Source organism: Oncorhynchus mykiss, chromosome 18 (assembly GCF_057628025.1).
Source record: "Oncorhynchus mykiss isolate SJ-2025 chromosome 18, ASM5762802v1, whole genome shotgun sequence".
Classification (NCBI taxonomy): domain Eukaryota; kingdom Metazoa; phylum Chordata; class Actinopteri; order Salmoniformes; family Salmonidae; genus Oncorhynchus; species Oncorhynchus mykiss.
In genome coordinates, this window is record NC_143039.1 from 54,862,970 (window position 1) to 54,881,073 (window position 18,104).

General features: G+C 41.3%; 1 protein-coding gene across 4 annotated transcripts in view; it reads right to left on the reverse strand.

The window, feature by feature from the left end:
* trappc9 (trafficking protein particle complex 9) overlaps positions 1-18,104 on the reverse strand; it is a 298,859-nt gene that overhangs the window by 209,048 nt on the left and 71,707 nt on the right. For 2 of the 4 annotated variants that reach the window (XM_090208803.1, XM_090208802.1), the window contains 2 exons: positions 11,885-12,045; positions 2,983-3,354 (listed from right to left, as the gene is read on the reverse strand). In XM_090208803.1, the coding sequence (XP_090064929.1) occupies positions 3,176-3,354; positions 11,885-12,045 (340 nt within the window). In that variant the 3' untranslated portion in view covers positions 2,983-3,175. Of the gene's footprint in view, positions 1-2,982; positions 3,355-11,884; positions 12,046-18,104 lie in introns of those variants that run through there. The other 2 variants (XM_036952949.2, XM_090208801.1) reach the window with 1 other exon arrangement.

The following is an 18,104-nucleotide window of genomic DNA, read 5'->3' on the forward strand; positions in this document are numbered from 1 at the left end:
ACGCTCAAACTGGAACTTCAGACCCATAGAGATACTGTATGTAAATGTAGGATTTTAAATCTCAAACCGGAACTTCAGACCCATAGAGATACTGTATGTAAATGTAGGATTTTAAATCTCAAACCGGAACTTCAGACCCATAGAGATACTGTACGTAAATGTAGGATTTTAAATCTCAAACTGGAACTTCAGACCCATAGAGATACTGTATGTAAATGTAGGATTTTAAATCTCAAACTGGAACTTCAGACCCATAGAGATACTGTATGTAAATGTAGGATTTTAAATCTCAAACTGGAACTTCAGACCCATAGAGATACTGTATGTAAATGTAGGATTTTAAATCTCAAACTGGAACTTCAGACCCATAGAGATACTGTATGTAAATGTAGGATTTTAAAGCTCAAACTGGAACTTCAGACCCATAGAGATACTGTATGTAAATGTAGGATTTTAAATCTCAAACCGGAACTTCAGACCCATAGAGATACTGTATGTAAATGTAGGATTTTAAATCTCAAACCGGAACTTCAGACCCATAGAGATACTGTATGTAAATGTAGGATTTTAAATCTCAAACTGGAACTTCAGACCCATAGAGATACTGTACGTAAATGTAGGATTTTAAATCTCAAACTGGAACTTCAGACCCATAGAGATACTGTATGTAAATGTAGGATTTTAAATCTCAAACCGGAACTTCAGACCCATAGAGATACTGTATGTAAATGTAGGATTTTAAATCTCAAACCGGAACTTCAGACCCATAGAGATACTGTACGTAAATGTAGGATTTTAAATCTCAAACTGGAACTTCAGACCCATAGAGATACTGTATGTAAATGTAGGATTTTAAATCTCAAACCGGAACTTCAGACCCATAGAGATACTGTATGTAAATGTAGGATTTTAAATCTCAAACCGGAACTTCAGACCCATAGAGATACTGTACGTAAATGTAGGATTTTAAATCTCAAACTGGAACTTCAGACCCATAGAGATACTGTATGTAAATGTAGGATTTTAAATCTCAAACTGGAACTTCAGACCCATAGAGATACTGTATGTAAATGTAGGATTTTAAATCTCAAACCGGAACTTCAGACCCATAGAGATACTGTATGTAAATGTAGGATTTTAAATCTCAAACCGGAACTTCAGACCCATAGAGATACTGTACGTAAATGTAGGATTTTAAATCTCAAACTGGAACTTCAGACCCATAGAGATACTGTACGTAAATGTAGGATTTTAAATCTCAAACTGGAACTTCAGACCCATAGAGATACTGTATGTAAATGTAGGATTTTAAATCTCAAACCGGAACTTCAGACCCATAGAGATACTGTATGTAAATGTAGGATTTTAAATCTCAAACTGGAACTTCAGACCCATAGAGATACTGTACGTAAATGTAGGATTTTAAATCTCAAACTGGAACTTCAGACCCATAGAGATACTGTACGTAAATGTAGGATTTTAAATCTCAAACTGGAACTTCAGACCTTTGCAACATCTCCATCACTCTGCATGTAATAATGCTATGCAGTTGTTCCTAAAGCAATTAGGACACAATGGCTGCCAACAAGAGACAACTGAGAAGTGGGCTCTCACTAAAAGCCATTTGTAGTATGATCCATGGCAGTGCTGTGCAATTAACAGGCCTGATTACATGATGCAGAGCTCCATGTGGTGTTCCTACACCGTAGGGTTTTGGCTGAGCTGCCGTGGGTAGCAGCCCATGTGTGTGTGTTCGTGTGTGTGTCAAATCAAATAAACGTGTATTGGTCAAGTACACAGATTTGCAGACGTTATCGCAGGTGCAGCGAAATGCTTGTGTTTGTCGCTCCAACAGTGTCGTAACGCCTAGCAAAAATAAATAAAACGATACACACAATACAAAAACTAAGTTATATAGGATGAGCGATGACTCGAACACAGTACTGTATACACACTGAACAACAATATAAACATGTCAAGTGTTGTTCCCATGTTTCATGAGCTGAAATAAAAGATCCCAGAAATGTTCCATACGCACAAAAAGCTGATTTCTCTCAAATGTTGTGCACAAATTTGTTTACATCCCTGTTAGTGAGCATTTCTCCTTTGCCAAGATAATCCATCCACCTGACAGGTGTGGCATATCAAGAAGCTGGGGGCAATAAAAGGCCACTGTAAAATGTGAAGTTTTGTCACACACCATAATGTCACAGATGTCTCAAGTTTTGAGGGCGCGTGCAACTGGCATGCTGACTGCAGGAATGTCCACCAGAGCTGTTGGCAGAGAATTTAATGCTAATTCTCTACCATTTGGCAGTACGTCCAACCAGCCTCACAACTGCAGACCACGTGTATGGCGTCATGTTGGCGAGCGTTGTGCTGATGTCAACGTTGTGAACAGAGTGCCCCATGGTGGCGGTGGGATTATGGTATGGGCAGACATAAACTACAGACAACGAACACAATTGCATTTTATCGACAGCAACTTCAATGCACAGAGATACTGTGACGAGATCCTGAGGCCCATTGTCGTGCCATTGATCCGACGCCATCACCTCATCTTTCAGCAAGATAATGCACAGCCCCATGTCTCAAGGATCTGTATACGTCTGTAAAAATGTCCCAGTTCTTCCATGGCCAGCATATTCACCCGACTTGTCACCCATTGAGCATGTTTGGGATGCCCTGAATCGACAAGTACAGCAGCGTGTTCCAGTTCCCGTCAATATCCAGCAACTTTACACAACCACTGAAGAAGAGAGGGACACCATTCCACAGGCCACAATCAACAGCCTGATCAACTCAATGTGAAGATGGGTGGGTCACACCAGACTGGTTTTCTGATCCACGCCCCTACTTTTTTTTTAAAGGTATCTGGACCAATAGATGCATATTTGCATTCCCAGTCATGTGAAATCCATAGATTAGGGTGTAATGAATGTATTTCAATTGACTTATTTCATTAAATGAACTGTAACTCAGTCAAATTGTTGAAACGCTTATATTTTTGGACAGTGTACATAGTGGGTGAAACAGTATGTAAACATTATTAAGGTGACCAATGTTCAATGACTACGTGCATAGGGCAGCAGTCAGAGTACCGGGTGGTAGCCGGCTAGAACAGTGACTAAGGATCAGGGCAGGGTACTGGGCTGAGGCCGGCTAGTGGTGACATTTAACAGTCTGATGGCCTGGAAATCGGTCCCAGCTTTAATGCACCGGAGGTCCTTGATGATCTTCTTGGCCTTCCTGTGACATCGGGTGCTGTAGATATCCTGGAGGGCAGGCAGTGTGCCCCTGATGATGCATTGGGCTGACCACACCACCCTCTGGAAATCCCTTTGGTTCTGGACGCTGCAATTGGGAAAGGGGGATACCTCGTCAGTATTACAACTGAATGCCTTCAACTGAAATGTGTCTTCCACATTTAACCCAACCCCTCTGAATCAGAGGTGCGGGGGGCTGCCTGTAGTTCACAACCAGCTCCTTGGTTTGTTGATATTGAAGGGGAGGTTATTTTCCTGGCACCACTATGCTGTAGGCCAGAGCCTAAAATTCAGTTTTTGTTCCACCACCAAGCGGCAGGTAGATTGATTAAAAAACATAAAAAATCTGATTTTTTTACAGCTAAAATATTTTTTTACCATAATTACATAAAACATTTTGTGACCTCAGTTTTTTTTTTATCAAAATATCAGAGAAAATGTTCAGCTGCCCCTTTAAGGACAGGAGGTTATCGCAGTAACAGGGCCACTCGAGTCCTGTCACGTGTGTCTGTGAAATTTGGGATATGACTAGGGCGTCTCTTCGCTATTAATTGAAGCAGCAGACTCAAGCTAAAACTGAGCTTGTGAACAAAACAATGTAAAAAGTCAAGAAGCACGGGGACAAAGTCTCACTTTGTAGTAAATTAGACCAACTTTTATGCCCGTGTGCTGCATCTCCAAAAATGACTCCCCTCAATGAGCTCAGCTCCCCTGCAAGGCAGTGTTTCTGCACGAGATGGGATACAGGGTTAGTATATATTTGTGCAATTACCTGCAGAAATACTTTGAAAACAGCTGCTGCAGCATTTGTCTCATCGTTGTTGGTAATCAGGCCTACCACTGTTGTATCATCAGCAAACTTGATGATTGAGTTGGAGATGTGTGTGGCCACGCAGTCATGGGTGAACAGGGAGTACAGGAGGGTGCTGAACATGCACCCCTGTGGGGCCCCTGTGTTGAGGATCAGTGTGGTAGAGGCGTTGTTGCCCAACTTCACCATTTCATGTCGGCCTGTCCGGAAGTTCAGGCCCAGTTGCACAGGTCGGGGTTCAGACCCATGGCGCTGAGCTTAGTGATGAGCTTGGAGGGAACTATGGTGTTGAAGGTTGAGCTGTAGTCGATGAACAGCATTCTTACATAGTTATTTCTTACATAGATATTGCAATGGTGATTGTGTTTTCCATGGATCTGTTGGGACGATATGTGAATTGTAGTGGGTCTACGGTGTCTGGCAAGGTGGAGGTGATATGATCCTTAACTAGCCTCTCAAAGTGCTTCATGATGACAGCGGTGAGTCCTGCTGGGTGACAGTCATTTAGTTCAGTTACCTTTCTTGGGTACAGGACATCTTGAAGCAAGTGGGGACCTGGATAAGGAGAGACTGAATATGTCCGTAAACACTCCAGCCAGCTGGTCTGCACATGCTCTGAAGACGTGGCTTGAGTTGCCGCCTGGGCCGGCAGCCTTGCGAGGGTTAATACGCTTAAATGACTTACTCACGTTGGCCACAGAGAACGAGAGCACACCGTCCTCAAGAGCGCCAGGGGCCTGTGTCAGCAGCTCAAGGTTGTTTTGCTTGAAGCGGGAGAAGGTGTTTCACTCGTCCGGGAGAGTGTGTGTGTGTGTGTCTGCGTGGGTGCACAATTTTTAGTATCTCGAAGGCGTTCCAACAAATACGGCTAAGAAGTAACGAAGAAAGGAGAACCTTGTCTAACGTAAACACAGCAGAATGAAGACATAGGCAGCAACCTCTTCCAGGCTAATGGAGAATCTAAAAAGAAAACATACATTTTACTAGACTTACTACTACAACAGGTGAAAACACCAGCAGAAACCTGCATTAATCACCTACAACCAGCCACCAGGAACACAGCGAACACAAATGAAACAGAAACAGGCATTGATCACCTACAATCAGCCACCAGGAACACAGTGAACACAAATGAAACAGAAACAGGCATTGATCACCTACAACCAGCCACCAGGAACACAGCGAACACAAATGAAACAGAAACAGGTTAAGACTTCCTTCACAACCAGTCTGATGTGTCATTAAACACCTCCAAAAAGGTCTACTATATCTACCTCAGATGTCAGCTTAATTGGTTTTGGTGCTGTCCTGTATATAATGAGCCTGACTGTGTAGTACAAACACAGGATCAGGGGGGACAAAAAGTAGCCTGGCGACAGTCCAGAGGAGAGACAGTCGTTAGTACTTCCTTCTAAAGATGTGAATGTGTCTCTGACGCAGCCAGAGAATGTCCAAGTGGAGGAGAAAAGAGCATCTTATTTTCTTTTATTACTTAGTTGTGTGTGAAGCCTATTTCTCCTCTGTGAGTCTCGGATCTACACTATTAGCAACGGTCACCAATATTGTCAAAGGTTTTTAAAACAATTCTAATAAACACAACAGTTGGACAATGGATGACGATCCCAAGCAAATCTTTACTTTAATATATTACAGGTATACCAATGTATACTTAAATATATAAAACATTCTAATAATATACTTCAAATATGAGATGTACTTTTCTAGTATATCTTAAGTATACTAGAAATATAATATCCTTACACTTATTAAAAGTGTCCTTGAAATGCATCGTTTTTTGTTGTCATTTTGTATACTATAAATACACGATCATCAATCTTCAATAAACTTAAACATGTACTTTAAATTCCTTGTTTTTTATCATTAAACTTAAGTTCACTATCATTATACTTCAATTTATAATGCTTTAATTGTAATTTAGTATTTTCATTCAAAATATACTTTGAATTGTTTTTACGTTCAAGTATACTTTAAAAAAAAATGAAATTCTGCTTGTGAGTGATCAAGTACACTAAGTATACAGTGCCTTGCAAAAGTACCCATAACCATTGTATTTCTTCACATTTTATTGTGAAAAAGGGCTTCAAATGTATTTCACTGTTATGTATTGTCAACCATGAACTCAAAATACTCTGGAAGAACAGAAGGGCAGTGATTGGTAGATCGGTAAACATATAAAATCAGACATTGAATATCTCTTTAAGCATGGTCAAGTTAATAATTATGTGGATTATGTATTAAACGCCCAAGACACATCAAATGGTCGTCCTTCTGAGCTGAGCTGCTGGACAGGAAATAAACTGCTCAGTGATGTTTCCATGAGACCATTGGTGATTTTAAAACAGTTTCACAGTTCAAAGGCTGTGATGGGAGAAAACAGAGATTGGATCAGCATTAAGAGTTAAATGAAAGAGTGAAAAGAGGAATACAAATATACAAAATAATAATGGAAAAAAACAGCTAAGGAATACACTTTTTGGCCTAAACGCAAAGCCTTATGTTTGGGGTAAATCCAACAACACATCACTGAGTCATTGCTGCCTTATTTCAAAGCATGGTGGTGGCTGCATCATGGTATGGGTATGCTTGACATCGGAAAATACTGGGGAGTTTTTCAGGATGAAAAGAAACGGGATGGAGATAAACAGAGACAAAATCATAGAGAAAAACCTGCTTCAGTCTGATTTACAACAGACACTGGGAGGGAAAGCCACATTTCAGCAGGACAATAACCTAGAGCACATGGACAAATCTACACTGGAGTTATTTACTAAGAAGACAGTGAAGGCTCATGAGTGGCCAAGTTACAATTTCAACTTAAATCTGCTTGAAAATCTATGGCAAGACTTGAACATTTCTGTCTAGCCATGAGCCCCAACATCTTGACAGTGCTTGAAGAATTATGAAAAGAATAAAGGGTTAATATTGCAGAATCCAGGTGTGTAAAGCTCTTAGAGACGTATCCAAGAAGACTCACCACTGTAATCGTTGCAGAAGGTGTTTCTAACATGTTTTCAGGGAGCTGAATATGCAATGACTATATATTTTTTGTATTAAATAATAATTTCTTCCACTTATGTGTAGATTGTTATTCAAAGAAATACAACTAAATCAATTTTAATCCCACTTTGTAACGATAAAATGTGAAGACATCCAAGGGGGCACTGTAGTTTGTGTCAGTAATGAGTTTTGAAGAGTGCAGAGAAAGTTGACAATGATAATGACAGTTTATCCCACATGCACAGCTGAGGAACATGCTTCCGGAGTATACTTTTTCATATAAAAAAATAAATACTTAAGTATCCTTTCAAAAAAGTATATTTAAATGTCCACAAAATATATTTAAAGTATACATTCAAAAACATAAGTACACACATTTTTTGCATGTTACCTAGCATCCTTTTCTGCAGCTGAAGTTTTTATTTATAATGTGACATTGTTCCTCATATTTGGCTTATTCAAATGTTTTCATGTTCCATTTTCAAACTGAATTATGTTTTACTTTTAATTACACATTTTATTGAAACGTTAATGTGTCACTTTAATGTGAACAACTAAAATGTGACTTGCCACTGGTGCACAGTTGTCAAAAGTGTTACTTGCAAATTGCTGATCCAGCCACAACTGCTTTATACATAGACTCGAAATTGAGCTCAGGTGCATCCTGTTTCCACTGATCATCCTTGAGATGTTTCTACAACTTGATTGGAGTCCACCTGTGGTAAATTCAATTGATTGGATATGATTTGGAAAGGCACACACCTGTCTATAGGTCCCACAGTTGACAGTGCATGTCAGAGCAAAAACCAAGCCATGATGTCGAAGGAATTGTCTGTAGAGATCCAAGACAGGGTTGCGTCAAGGCACAGATGTGGGGAAAGGTACCAAAACATTTCTGCAGCATTGAAGGTCCCCAAGAACACAGTGGCCTCCATCATTCTTAATGGAAAGAAGTTTGGAACGACCAAGACTCTTCCTAGAGTTGGCTGCCAGGCCAAACTGAGCAATCGGAGGAGAAGGGCCTTGGTCAGGGAGGTGACCAAGAACCCAATGGAGTTCCTCTGTGGAGATGGGAAAACCTTCCAGAAGGACAACCATCTTTCTGGATTTCTGGCTGCATGACAGTGCAGGGTGTTATATGGGCACGCACAGTACTCCTTTTACCGACTCCATTGAAAGAACCAAATAAATATTGTAACTATGTGTAAGTCACAACACAATGTTGGAACAAGCTGTCAAGACAAAATGCGTAAATTCATCTATGTGTGGGAGGAGAACATGTGTAGCTTTGGCTTGCAGTTTGTCTTAATCAATTAAAGTGATTATTGTAGCCTTACCTGCATTTCCTTTCCGTTAGCAATGTCAACGGATTTGGGTGAGGGGGGGGGGGGGGGGGTAGTATTTCAACAGATATTTATAGTGCAATTGCTCAGCTCACAGCACCTCCAGCAGGTGGCTAGAACTCAACACTAAACCATATATTGGATACCTTTCACTATAGCACCAAACTAATAGAATCTCATAGAATCTAGAGCAGTCTACACTGCCTACAGAAAGTACGCACACCGCTTGACTTTTTCCACATTTGGTTGTGTTACAGCCTGAATTTAAAATGAATTACATGTAGATGTTTTTATCACTGGCCTACACACAGGGGTGTACTCACTTTTGTTGTCAGCGGTTTAGACATTAATGGCTGTGTGTTGAGTTATTTTGAGGGGACAGCAAATTTACACTGTTATACAAGCTATACACTCACTACTTTACATTGTAGCAAAGTGTCATTTCTTCAGTGTTGTCACATGAAAAGATATATTCAAATATTTACAAAAATGTGAGGGGTGTACTCACTTTTGTGATATACTGTGTGTGTGTGTGTGTGTGTGTGTGTGTATATATATATACACACACACAAAAATAGTCCGATTAATCGGTATCAGCTTTTTTTTTGGTCCTCCAATAATCGGTATCGGTGTTGAAAAATCATAATCGTTCGACCTCTAGCCTGTACATAGTACAAATATTCCAAAATATGCACCTGTTTGTAATAAGACACTAAAATAAAACTGCTAAAAATGTGCCAAAGAAATTAACTTTATGCCCCGAAAACAAAGCGTTATGAGTACCACTCTTCATATTTTCAAGAATGGTGGCGGCTGCTTCATGCTATACGTATGCTTGTCACCGTTAAGTACTATACTAGGGAGTTTTTTTAGGATAAAAAAACTGAAAAGAGCTAAGCACAGGCAAAATCCTAGAGGAAGACCTGGTTCAGTCTGCTTTCCAACAGACACTGGAGACCAAATTAACCAAATATACACTGGAGTTTGCTTATCAAGACAACATTGAATGTTCCTGAGTGGCCTAGTTACAGTTTTGACTTAAATCGGCTTGCAAATCTATGGTGAGGCTTGAAAACAGCTGTCTAGAAATGATCAACAACCAACTTGACACAGCTTGGAGAATTTAAAAAGGAATGGTGTGCAAAGCTCTTAGAGACTCACCCAGACCGATTCACAGCTATAATCACTGCAAAAGGTGATTCTAACACTTATGTTGAATACTTATGTAATGAAGATAGTGTTTTATTTTTCATAAATGTTTTCCAAATGTTGGAATTGTTCTTCCACTTTGACAGAGTATTTTATGTAGATTGATTTAATTCTCCTTTTTTTGTCAACAATTTTAATCCCACCTTGTAACACAACATGTGAAAAGGTCCAGGGGTGTGAATACTTTCTGAAGGCCCTGTAAAAGCCTCTTGGGGACCTTATATATTGCCTACACATGCTTTACAAATCGTTCATTACCAAATGTCATGTCAAGTGGGACTGCAACTCCCAACATCTCCAACCCATAAGACCATCCAATAAACCCGAACTGAAGTAAAGGAATCTCATCTAAATTCGATGAACTCTGTTTCTGTATGAGATCTGGCAAAACTCAAAAAATATATGTTGCAGGATCTATGCCAAGGTAACCCCTCTAGGGAAATAAACCACAGAGCTTCTTAATGACGAGACGTAAGAAGAAAATGAGATGATGCTCCTTTCCTCCACTTACGGTACTCCAACTGTTGGCTGTGTCCCGACATGGCACCCTATTCCCTATATAGTGCACAACTGGTCAGTAGTAGTACACTATATAGGGAATAGGGTGCCATTTGCGACACAGCCTCTGTAATTTCATCATATCAAGAGCGTTTCTGCTTCCAGAGAGAAAACAAAACACAATCAATCATCACTTTAAAAGCCTTTTGGCTTTTCACCAACGCTGACAAAGAAAGCGTGAACATTAGGAAACTTTCTAACGTTGATGTGCAGCTTGCAGTTCTGGAGAACAGTAATTAGGTTTGTCATAATGCTTCATACTTTTAGCCTCCTCAACCAAGGTGTGATGACTCTGCAGAAGGTTGCCTTTGAACAAATTGCCTTTTAAGAATATGTTAATACATTGAGAAGATATCTGGTGGGATCCTTTTCAAACCAACACATCAACACAACTTGTTGGTATAAGACCGTAGCCTACTTTATGGTGAGTAGTCTACTGAATATTCTTTCAGATTTTGTTCGAGAGAAGGGATTCTTTCAATGTGAAGACAATGAAACGCCTTGATAAGTTCAAGGCAAGTTCACAGCCAGGACTTCAACTGAAAATGTGAAGACTGTACTGTACGTTAAAATCAAAGCAAGAGCAAAGGACTCTTCCTATAAGAAGAAGACAGATGGTTTCCCCCCAGCCCTGTTAAAACCAGTGTATCCATGATGTAAGAGGATCCACAGCAGCACTGTACTGGCAAGCCACTCCCACCTCTATCGCAGCCATTCTGCTCATCACGTGAGTTTCCTTGGCAACTTCAAAAGGAATGTGTCAAATTGCATCCCTCTACAACGCCAACAGTAAACCACAGCTCTGACAGAGCAGGTGGGTCATTTGAATTTAAACCACGCACCACAGGTGGACTACAGTTGTAATTGCAAGTTTGACGGCTAACTACGTGACACAATTGTTGATGTGCAACGTTTTGTCAGAACATATTCCAGATGTCAGCTGGATACATGGGGGAGGGAGGGGGAGAGAGAGAGCAAAACTGCAGAGCTTGGGCGATCCCAGCTCTGCAAAGTAACAAAGAGAAAAGACATAAGAGCACGAAAGCTGAAGAACCGAAACACAATGACCAGTGACCTCTAACGCTGACGAGAGGACAGGAGGAGTCACCAGGGGAGAGAGAGGGAGAGAGAGTGACAGTGAGAGAGGGAGGGAAAGAGACCGTGAGAGAGGGACAGAGAGGGAGAGTGAGAGAGGGAGGGAGAGAGAAAGACAGAGACACAGAAAGAGAGAGAGAGACAAAGACAGACACAGAAAGAGAGAGAGAGACAGAAAGACAGAGACACAGAAAGAGAGAGACAAAGACAGAGACACAGAGAGAGAGAGACAGAAAGACAGACACAGAAAGAGAGAGAGAGAGACAGAAAGACAGACACAGAAAGAGAGAGACAGAAAGACAGAGACACAGAAAGAGAGAGAGTGAAAGAAAGAAACAGATGGAGGGAAAGAGAGACCGTGAGAGAGGGACAGAGAGGGAGAGAGAGAGGGAGGGAGGGAGAGAGAAAGACAGACACAGAAAGAGAGAGAGACAGTGAGAGAGGGAGGGAGGGAGAGAGAAAGACAGAGGCACAGAAAGAGAGAGACAGAAAGAAACAGATGGAGGGAAAGCACATCAAAGGAATAACTGGTTTAGAAACAGCATGAAAGCGTGTGTGTGTATGCGTTTTGTCTGACCCCTGACCTTTAGTATTACAGGTCTTGGAGGCGACCTCCAGCGTCTCCAGGTCTTCAGAGCCAATGTTTTCCAGGGTGATGGTCAGATGCTGGGTCTCTCCGTTAAACAGCTGGACAGACACACTGCTGGACAACTCCTCTTTAGAGGGCTGGAGGGGATGGGCCGACCTGGAGACAGATACAGAAGGGTTAAAACGTGTCTTCAGACTAGTGCTGAACGATTAACAAAAATATGGTTATTTGTCGGTTTTTAAATCAAGTAATAGACCTATGTCAATTCAATTGGAATTACATTTTGTAATGCAGTTTCTCTAGAGATATATAGTACCTTCAGAAAGAATTCAGAACCCTTGACTATTTCAACATTTTGTTAGGTTACAGCCTTATTCTAAAATGTATTAAATAAATAAAAATCCTCAATCTACACACAATAACCCATAATGACAAAGCGAAAACAGATTAAGAATTTTTTTCAAATGTATTAAATATAAAAACAGAAATACCCTATTTACATAAGTATTCAAACCCTTTAATATGAGACTCAAATTAAATTGAACTGAGGTGTATCCTGTTCCCATTGATCGTCCTTGAAATGTTTTGAAAACTTGATTGGAATCCATCTGTGCTAAATTCAATTGATTGGACATGATTTGGAAAGGCACACACCTGTCTATATAAGGTCCCACAGTTGACAGTGAATGTCAGAGCAAAAACCAAGCCATGAGGTCGAAGGAATTGTCCGTAGAGCTCCAAGACAGGATTGTGTCGAGGCACAGATCTGCGGGAAGGCTACCAAAAAAATGTCTGCAGCATTGTAGGTTCCCAAGGACACAGTATCCTCCATCAATCTTAAATGGAAGAAATTTGGAACAACCAAGACTCTTCCTAGAGCTGGCCATCCAATCGGGCGAGAAGGGCCTTGATCAGGCAGGGGACCAATAACCTGATGGTCACTGACAGAGCTCTAGAGATCCTCTGTGGAGATGGTTGTCCTTCTGGAAGGTTCTCCCATCTCTGCAGCACTCCACCAATCAGCCACTCTTCAGTAAAAAGCACATGACAGCCAGCTTGGAGTTTGCCAAAAGGCACCTAAAGACTCCGTATTGAGTAGCTTGGATGAATAAGGCGCCCAGAGTAAACTGCCTGCTCCTCAGTCCCAGTTGCTAATATATGCATATTATTAGTACATTTGGATAGAAAACACTCTGAAGTTTCTAAAACTGTTTGAATGATGTCTGTGAGTATAACAGAACTCCTATGGCAGGCAAAAACCAGAGAAAAAAATCCAACCAGGAAGTGGGAAATCTGAGGTTGGTCGATTTTCAACTCAGCCCCTATTGAAGATACAGTGGGATATTGGTCATGTTGCACTTCCTAAGGCTTCCACTAGCCACTGTTTGAGGCTTCTACTGTGAAGGGGAGCTGAATGAGAGGGGAATGAGTCAGAGGACTGCCAGCAGCCACGAGCGGGTCACGCACATTCACATAAGAGGTAGCTCCCGTTCCATTTGCTTTTCTGAAGACAAAGGAATTCTCCGGTTGGAACATTATTGAAGATTAATGTTAAAAAATATCCTAAAGATTGATTCTATACATCGTTTGACATGTTTCAACAGACTGTAACGGAACTTTTTGACATTTCGTCTGCAACTAGTGAACGAGCTTTGTGAGTTTTGATTTGTTTACCAAACGCGGTAACAAAAGTAGCTATTTGGACATAAATGGACATTATCGAACAAATCAAACATTTATTGTGGAACTGGTACTCCTGGGAGTGCATTCTGATGAAGATCATCAAAGGTTAGTTAATATTTATGATGTTATTTCTGACTTCTGTTGACTGCACAATATGGCGGATATCTTTTTGGCTTGTTGGGTCTCTGAGCGCCGTACTCAGATTATTGCATGGTTTGCTTTTTCCGTAAAGCTTTTTTGAAATCTGACACAGCAGTTGCATTAAGGAGAAGTGTATCTATATTTCCATGCATAACACTTGTATTTTCATCAGTGTTTCTGTAAATTGATGTGGCTCTCTGCAAAATCACCGGATGTTTTTGGAACTAGTGAACATAACGCGCCAATATATACTGAGATTTTTTTATAACATACATGTATTGTGTAACATGAAGTCCTATGAGTGTTATCTGATGAAGATCATCAAAGGTTAGTGATTAATTTTATCTCCATTTCTGATTTTTGTGACTCCTCTCTTTGGCTGGAAAAATGGCTGTGTTTTTCTGTGACTTGGCTCTGACCTAACATACTCGTTTGTGGTGCTTTCACTGTAAAGCCCATTTGAAATCGGACACTGTGGTGGGATTAACAACAAGATTACCTTTAAAATGGTATAAGATCCTTATTTGTTTGAGGAATTGTAACTATGAGATTTGTTGTTTTGAATTTGGCTCCCTGCACTTTCACTGGCTGTTGTCAAATCGATCCCGTTAACGGGATTTCAGCCCTAAGAAGTTAACAAAATGTGGGAAAAGTAAATGGGTCTGAATAGTTTCTGAAGGCACTGTATCAGATCAAGGCCGTACTGTGCGATTTAGTAGGGAGTTTGCAGCAGGCTAATATTCTATATAGTTTAGTACAGAAAACATGGTAAGTACAGTGCACTTGGAAAGTATTCAGACCCCTTGACTTTCCCACATTTTGTTATGTTGGCATTTGCCCCAGCTCTGCACACAGCATCTTTAATAAAAGTAGCTTTTGACTAATGTAGGCGCTGCTTAGTCAAAATTGGACTAGCTACCACCCAAGACTGCTAGATTGTTGACCAAGACATTTGCCCACCGAAGACAGGAAGTCATCAACCAGTGTCCCAGTGTTAAGAGATGAAAGGCAGATGGCCTGCTATGTTTGATGCCTCAAGTGAGTCAGCAGCCAAAAAATACAATACCAAATGAAACCTCTTATTAGCCTTGCTTGATGATATTCCAGTATTTGTCTTTCAGATAAATTAAAAATTCCAGAGGATCACCACAAAGCATCTTGAGCCAAGGTTTATGGCCACGTTGGGCCAGTACACCACAAAGCATCTTGAGCCAAGGTTTATGGCCACGTTGGGCCAGTACACCACAAAGCATCTTGAGCCAAGGTTTATGGCCACATTGGGCCAGTACACCACAAAGCATCTTGAGCCAAGGTTTATGGCCACGTTGGGCCAGTACACCACAAAGCATCTTGAGCGAAGGTTTACGGCCACGTTGGGCCAGTACACCACAAAGCATCTTGAGCCAAGGTTTACGGCCACGTTGGGCCAGTACACCACAAAGCATCTTGAGCCAAGGTTTATGGCCACGTTGGGCCAGTACACCACAAAGCATCTTGAGCCAAAGTTTATGGCCACGTTGGGCCAGTACACCACAAAGCATCTTGAGCCAAAGTTTATGGCCACGTTGGGCCAGTACACCACAAAGCATCTTGAGCCAAGGTTTATGGCCACGTTGGGCCAGTACACCACAAAGCATCTTGAGCCAAGGTTTATGGCCACGTTGGGCCAGTACACCACAAAGCATCTTGAGCCAAGGTTTATGGCCACGTTGGGCCAGTACACCACAAAGCATATTGAGCCAAGGTTTATGGCCACGTTGGGCCAGTACACCACAAAGCATCTTGAGCCAAGGTTTATGGCCACGTTGGGCCAGTACACCACAAAGCATCTTGAGCCAAGGTTTATGGCCACGTTGGGCCAGTACACCACAAAGCATATTGAGCCAAGGTTTATGGCCACGTTGGGCCAGTACACCACAAAGCATCTTGAGCCAAGGTTTATGGCCACGTTGGGCCAGTACACCACAAAGCATCTTGAGCCAAGGTTTATGGCCACGTTGGGCCAGTACAGCACAAAGCATCTTGAGCCAAGGTTTATGGCCACGTTGGGCCAGTACACCACAAAGCATCTTAAGCCAAGGTTTACGGCCACGTTGGGCCAGTACACCCCTATATTGCCGTCATTATTCCATTCCCAGGGAGGGCCCTTGGACACAGATTGCGGGTCATGCTGGAGGTCCTACTCCAGGTAAAGTTTTCTCAGGAAAAATTCACTGTTTTATATTTAGCTGGCTTATGTTTGGTGCTGCAATTTAATCCACAGGCCCTGCTCTGCTACCCAAGCATTGTACGCCTTTTAGTAATATAGGATACAGTGCCTTGCGAAAGTATTTCGGCCCCCTTTAACTTTGCGGCCTTTTGCCACATTTCAGGCTTCAAACATAAAGATATAAAACTGTATTTTTTTGTGAAGAATCAACAACAAGTGGGACACAATCATGAAGTGGAACGACATTTATTGGATATTTCAAACTTTTTTAACAAATCAAAAACTGAAAAATTGGGCGTGCAAAATTATTCAGCCCCTTTACTTTCAGTGCAGCAAACTCTCTCCAGAAGTTCAGTGAGGATCTCTGAATGATCCAATGTTGACCTAAATGACTAATGATGATAAATACAATCCACCTGCGTGAAATCAAGTCTCCGTATAAATGCACCTGCACTGTGATAGTCTCAGAGGTCCGTTAAAAGCACAGAGAGCATCATGAAGAACAAGGAACACACCAGGCAGGTCCGAGATACTGTTGTGAAGAAGTTTAAAGCCGGATTTGGATACAAAAATATTTCCCAAACTTTAAACATCCCAAGGAGCACTGTGCAAGCGATAATATTGAAATGGAAGGAGTATCAGACCACTGCAAATCTACCAAGACCTGGCCGTCCCTCTAAACTTTCAGCTCATACAAGGAGAAGACTGATCAGAGATACAGCCAAGAGGCCCATGATCACTCTGGATGAACTGCAGAGATCTACAGCTGAGGTGGGAGACTCTGTCCATAGGACAACAATCAGTCGTATATTGCACAAATCTGGCCTTTATGGAAGAGCGGCAAGAAGAAAGCCATTTCTTAAAGATATCCATAAAAAGTGTCGTTTAAAGTTTGCCACAAGCCACCTGGGAGACACACCAAACATGTGGAAGAAGGTGCTCTGGTCAGATGAAACCAAAATTGAACTTTTTGGCAACAATGCAAAACGTTATGTTTGGCGTAAAAGCAACACAGCTGAACACACCATCCCCACTGTCAAACATGGTGGTGGCAGCATCATGGTTTGGGCCTGCTTTTCTTCAGCAGGGACAGGGAAGATGGTTAAAATTGATGGGAAGATGGATGGAGCCAAATACAGGACCATTCTGGAAGAAAACCTGATGGAGTCTGCAAAAGACCTGAGACTGGGACAGAGATTTGTCTTCCAACAAGACAATGATCCAAAACATAAAGCAAAATCTACAATGGAATGGTTCAAAAATAAACATATCCAGGTGTTAGAATGGCCAAGTCAAAGTCCAGACCTGAATCCAATCGAGAATCTGTGGAAAGAACTGAAAACTGCTGTTCACAAATGCTCTCCATCCAACCTCACTGAGCTCGAGCTGTTTTGCAAGGAGGAATGGGAAAAAATGTCAGTCTCTCGATGTGCAAAACTGATAGAGACATACCCCAAGCGACTTACAGATGTAATCGCAGCAAAAGGTGGCTCTACAAAGTATTAACTTAAGGGGGCTGAATAATTTTGCACGCCCAATTTTTCAGTTTTTGATTTGTTAAAAAAGTTTGAAATATCCAATTAAATGTCGTTCCACTTCATGATTGTGTCCCACTTGTTGTTGATTCTTCACAAAAAAATACAGTTTTATATCTTTATGTTTGAAGCCTGAAATGTGGCAAAAGGTCGCAAAGTTCAAGGGGGCCGAACTTTCGCAAGGCACTGTACGTGGATCGGTGAATGCATAGATTTCCCTCCTTCACATGCACAGATTCAATTCAATGACAACAGTGACTTTATTCTATATCAGGGTCATGATGTGAGTTCAGTGAGTGATTTTCTTGATTGACTACCTGGCTGAAGGAGACTACCATGTGAGGGCAATAAAGCATTTTCTGACCTGAATATTCTAGTGTGTGTGTGTGTGTGTGTGTGTGAGAGAGAGAGAGAATGTTCACTGTATTCTGATAAAAATAATGGCATCTCATAATCCAAATTGATTTAAATGAGCAAATTTGCATTAAATTTGCATGTAAAATTTGATCCCAACATCGAAAGAATGTGTCTATTTTATTTTTTTACAGGAATCTGAAGGGGATAATGTCCTGCAAGACCTTGCACAACATGTCATTTAAATCTGTGTGATCAAGAAGGAGGGTGCCATAGCGAGTGATGGTCCAGAG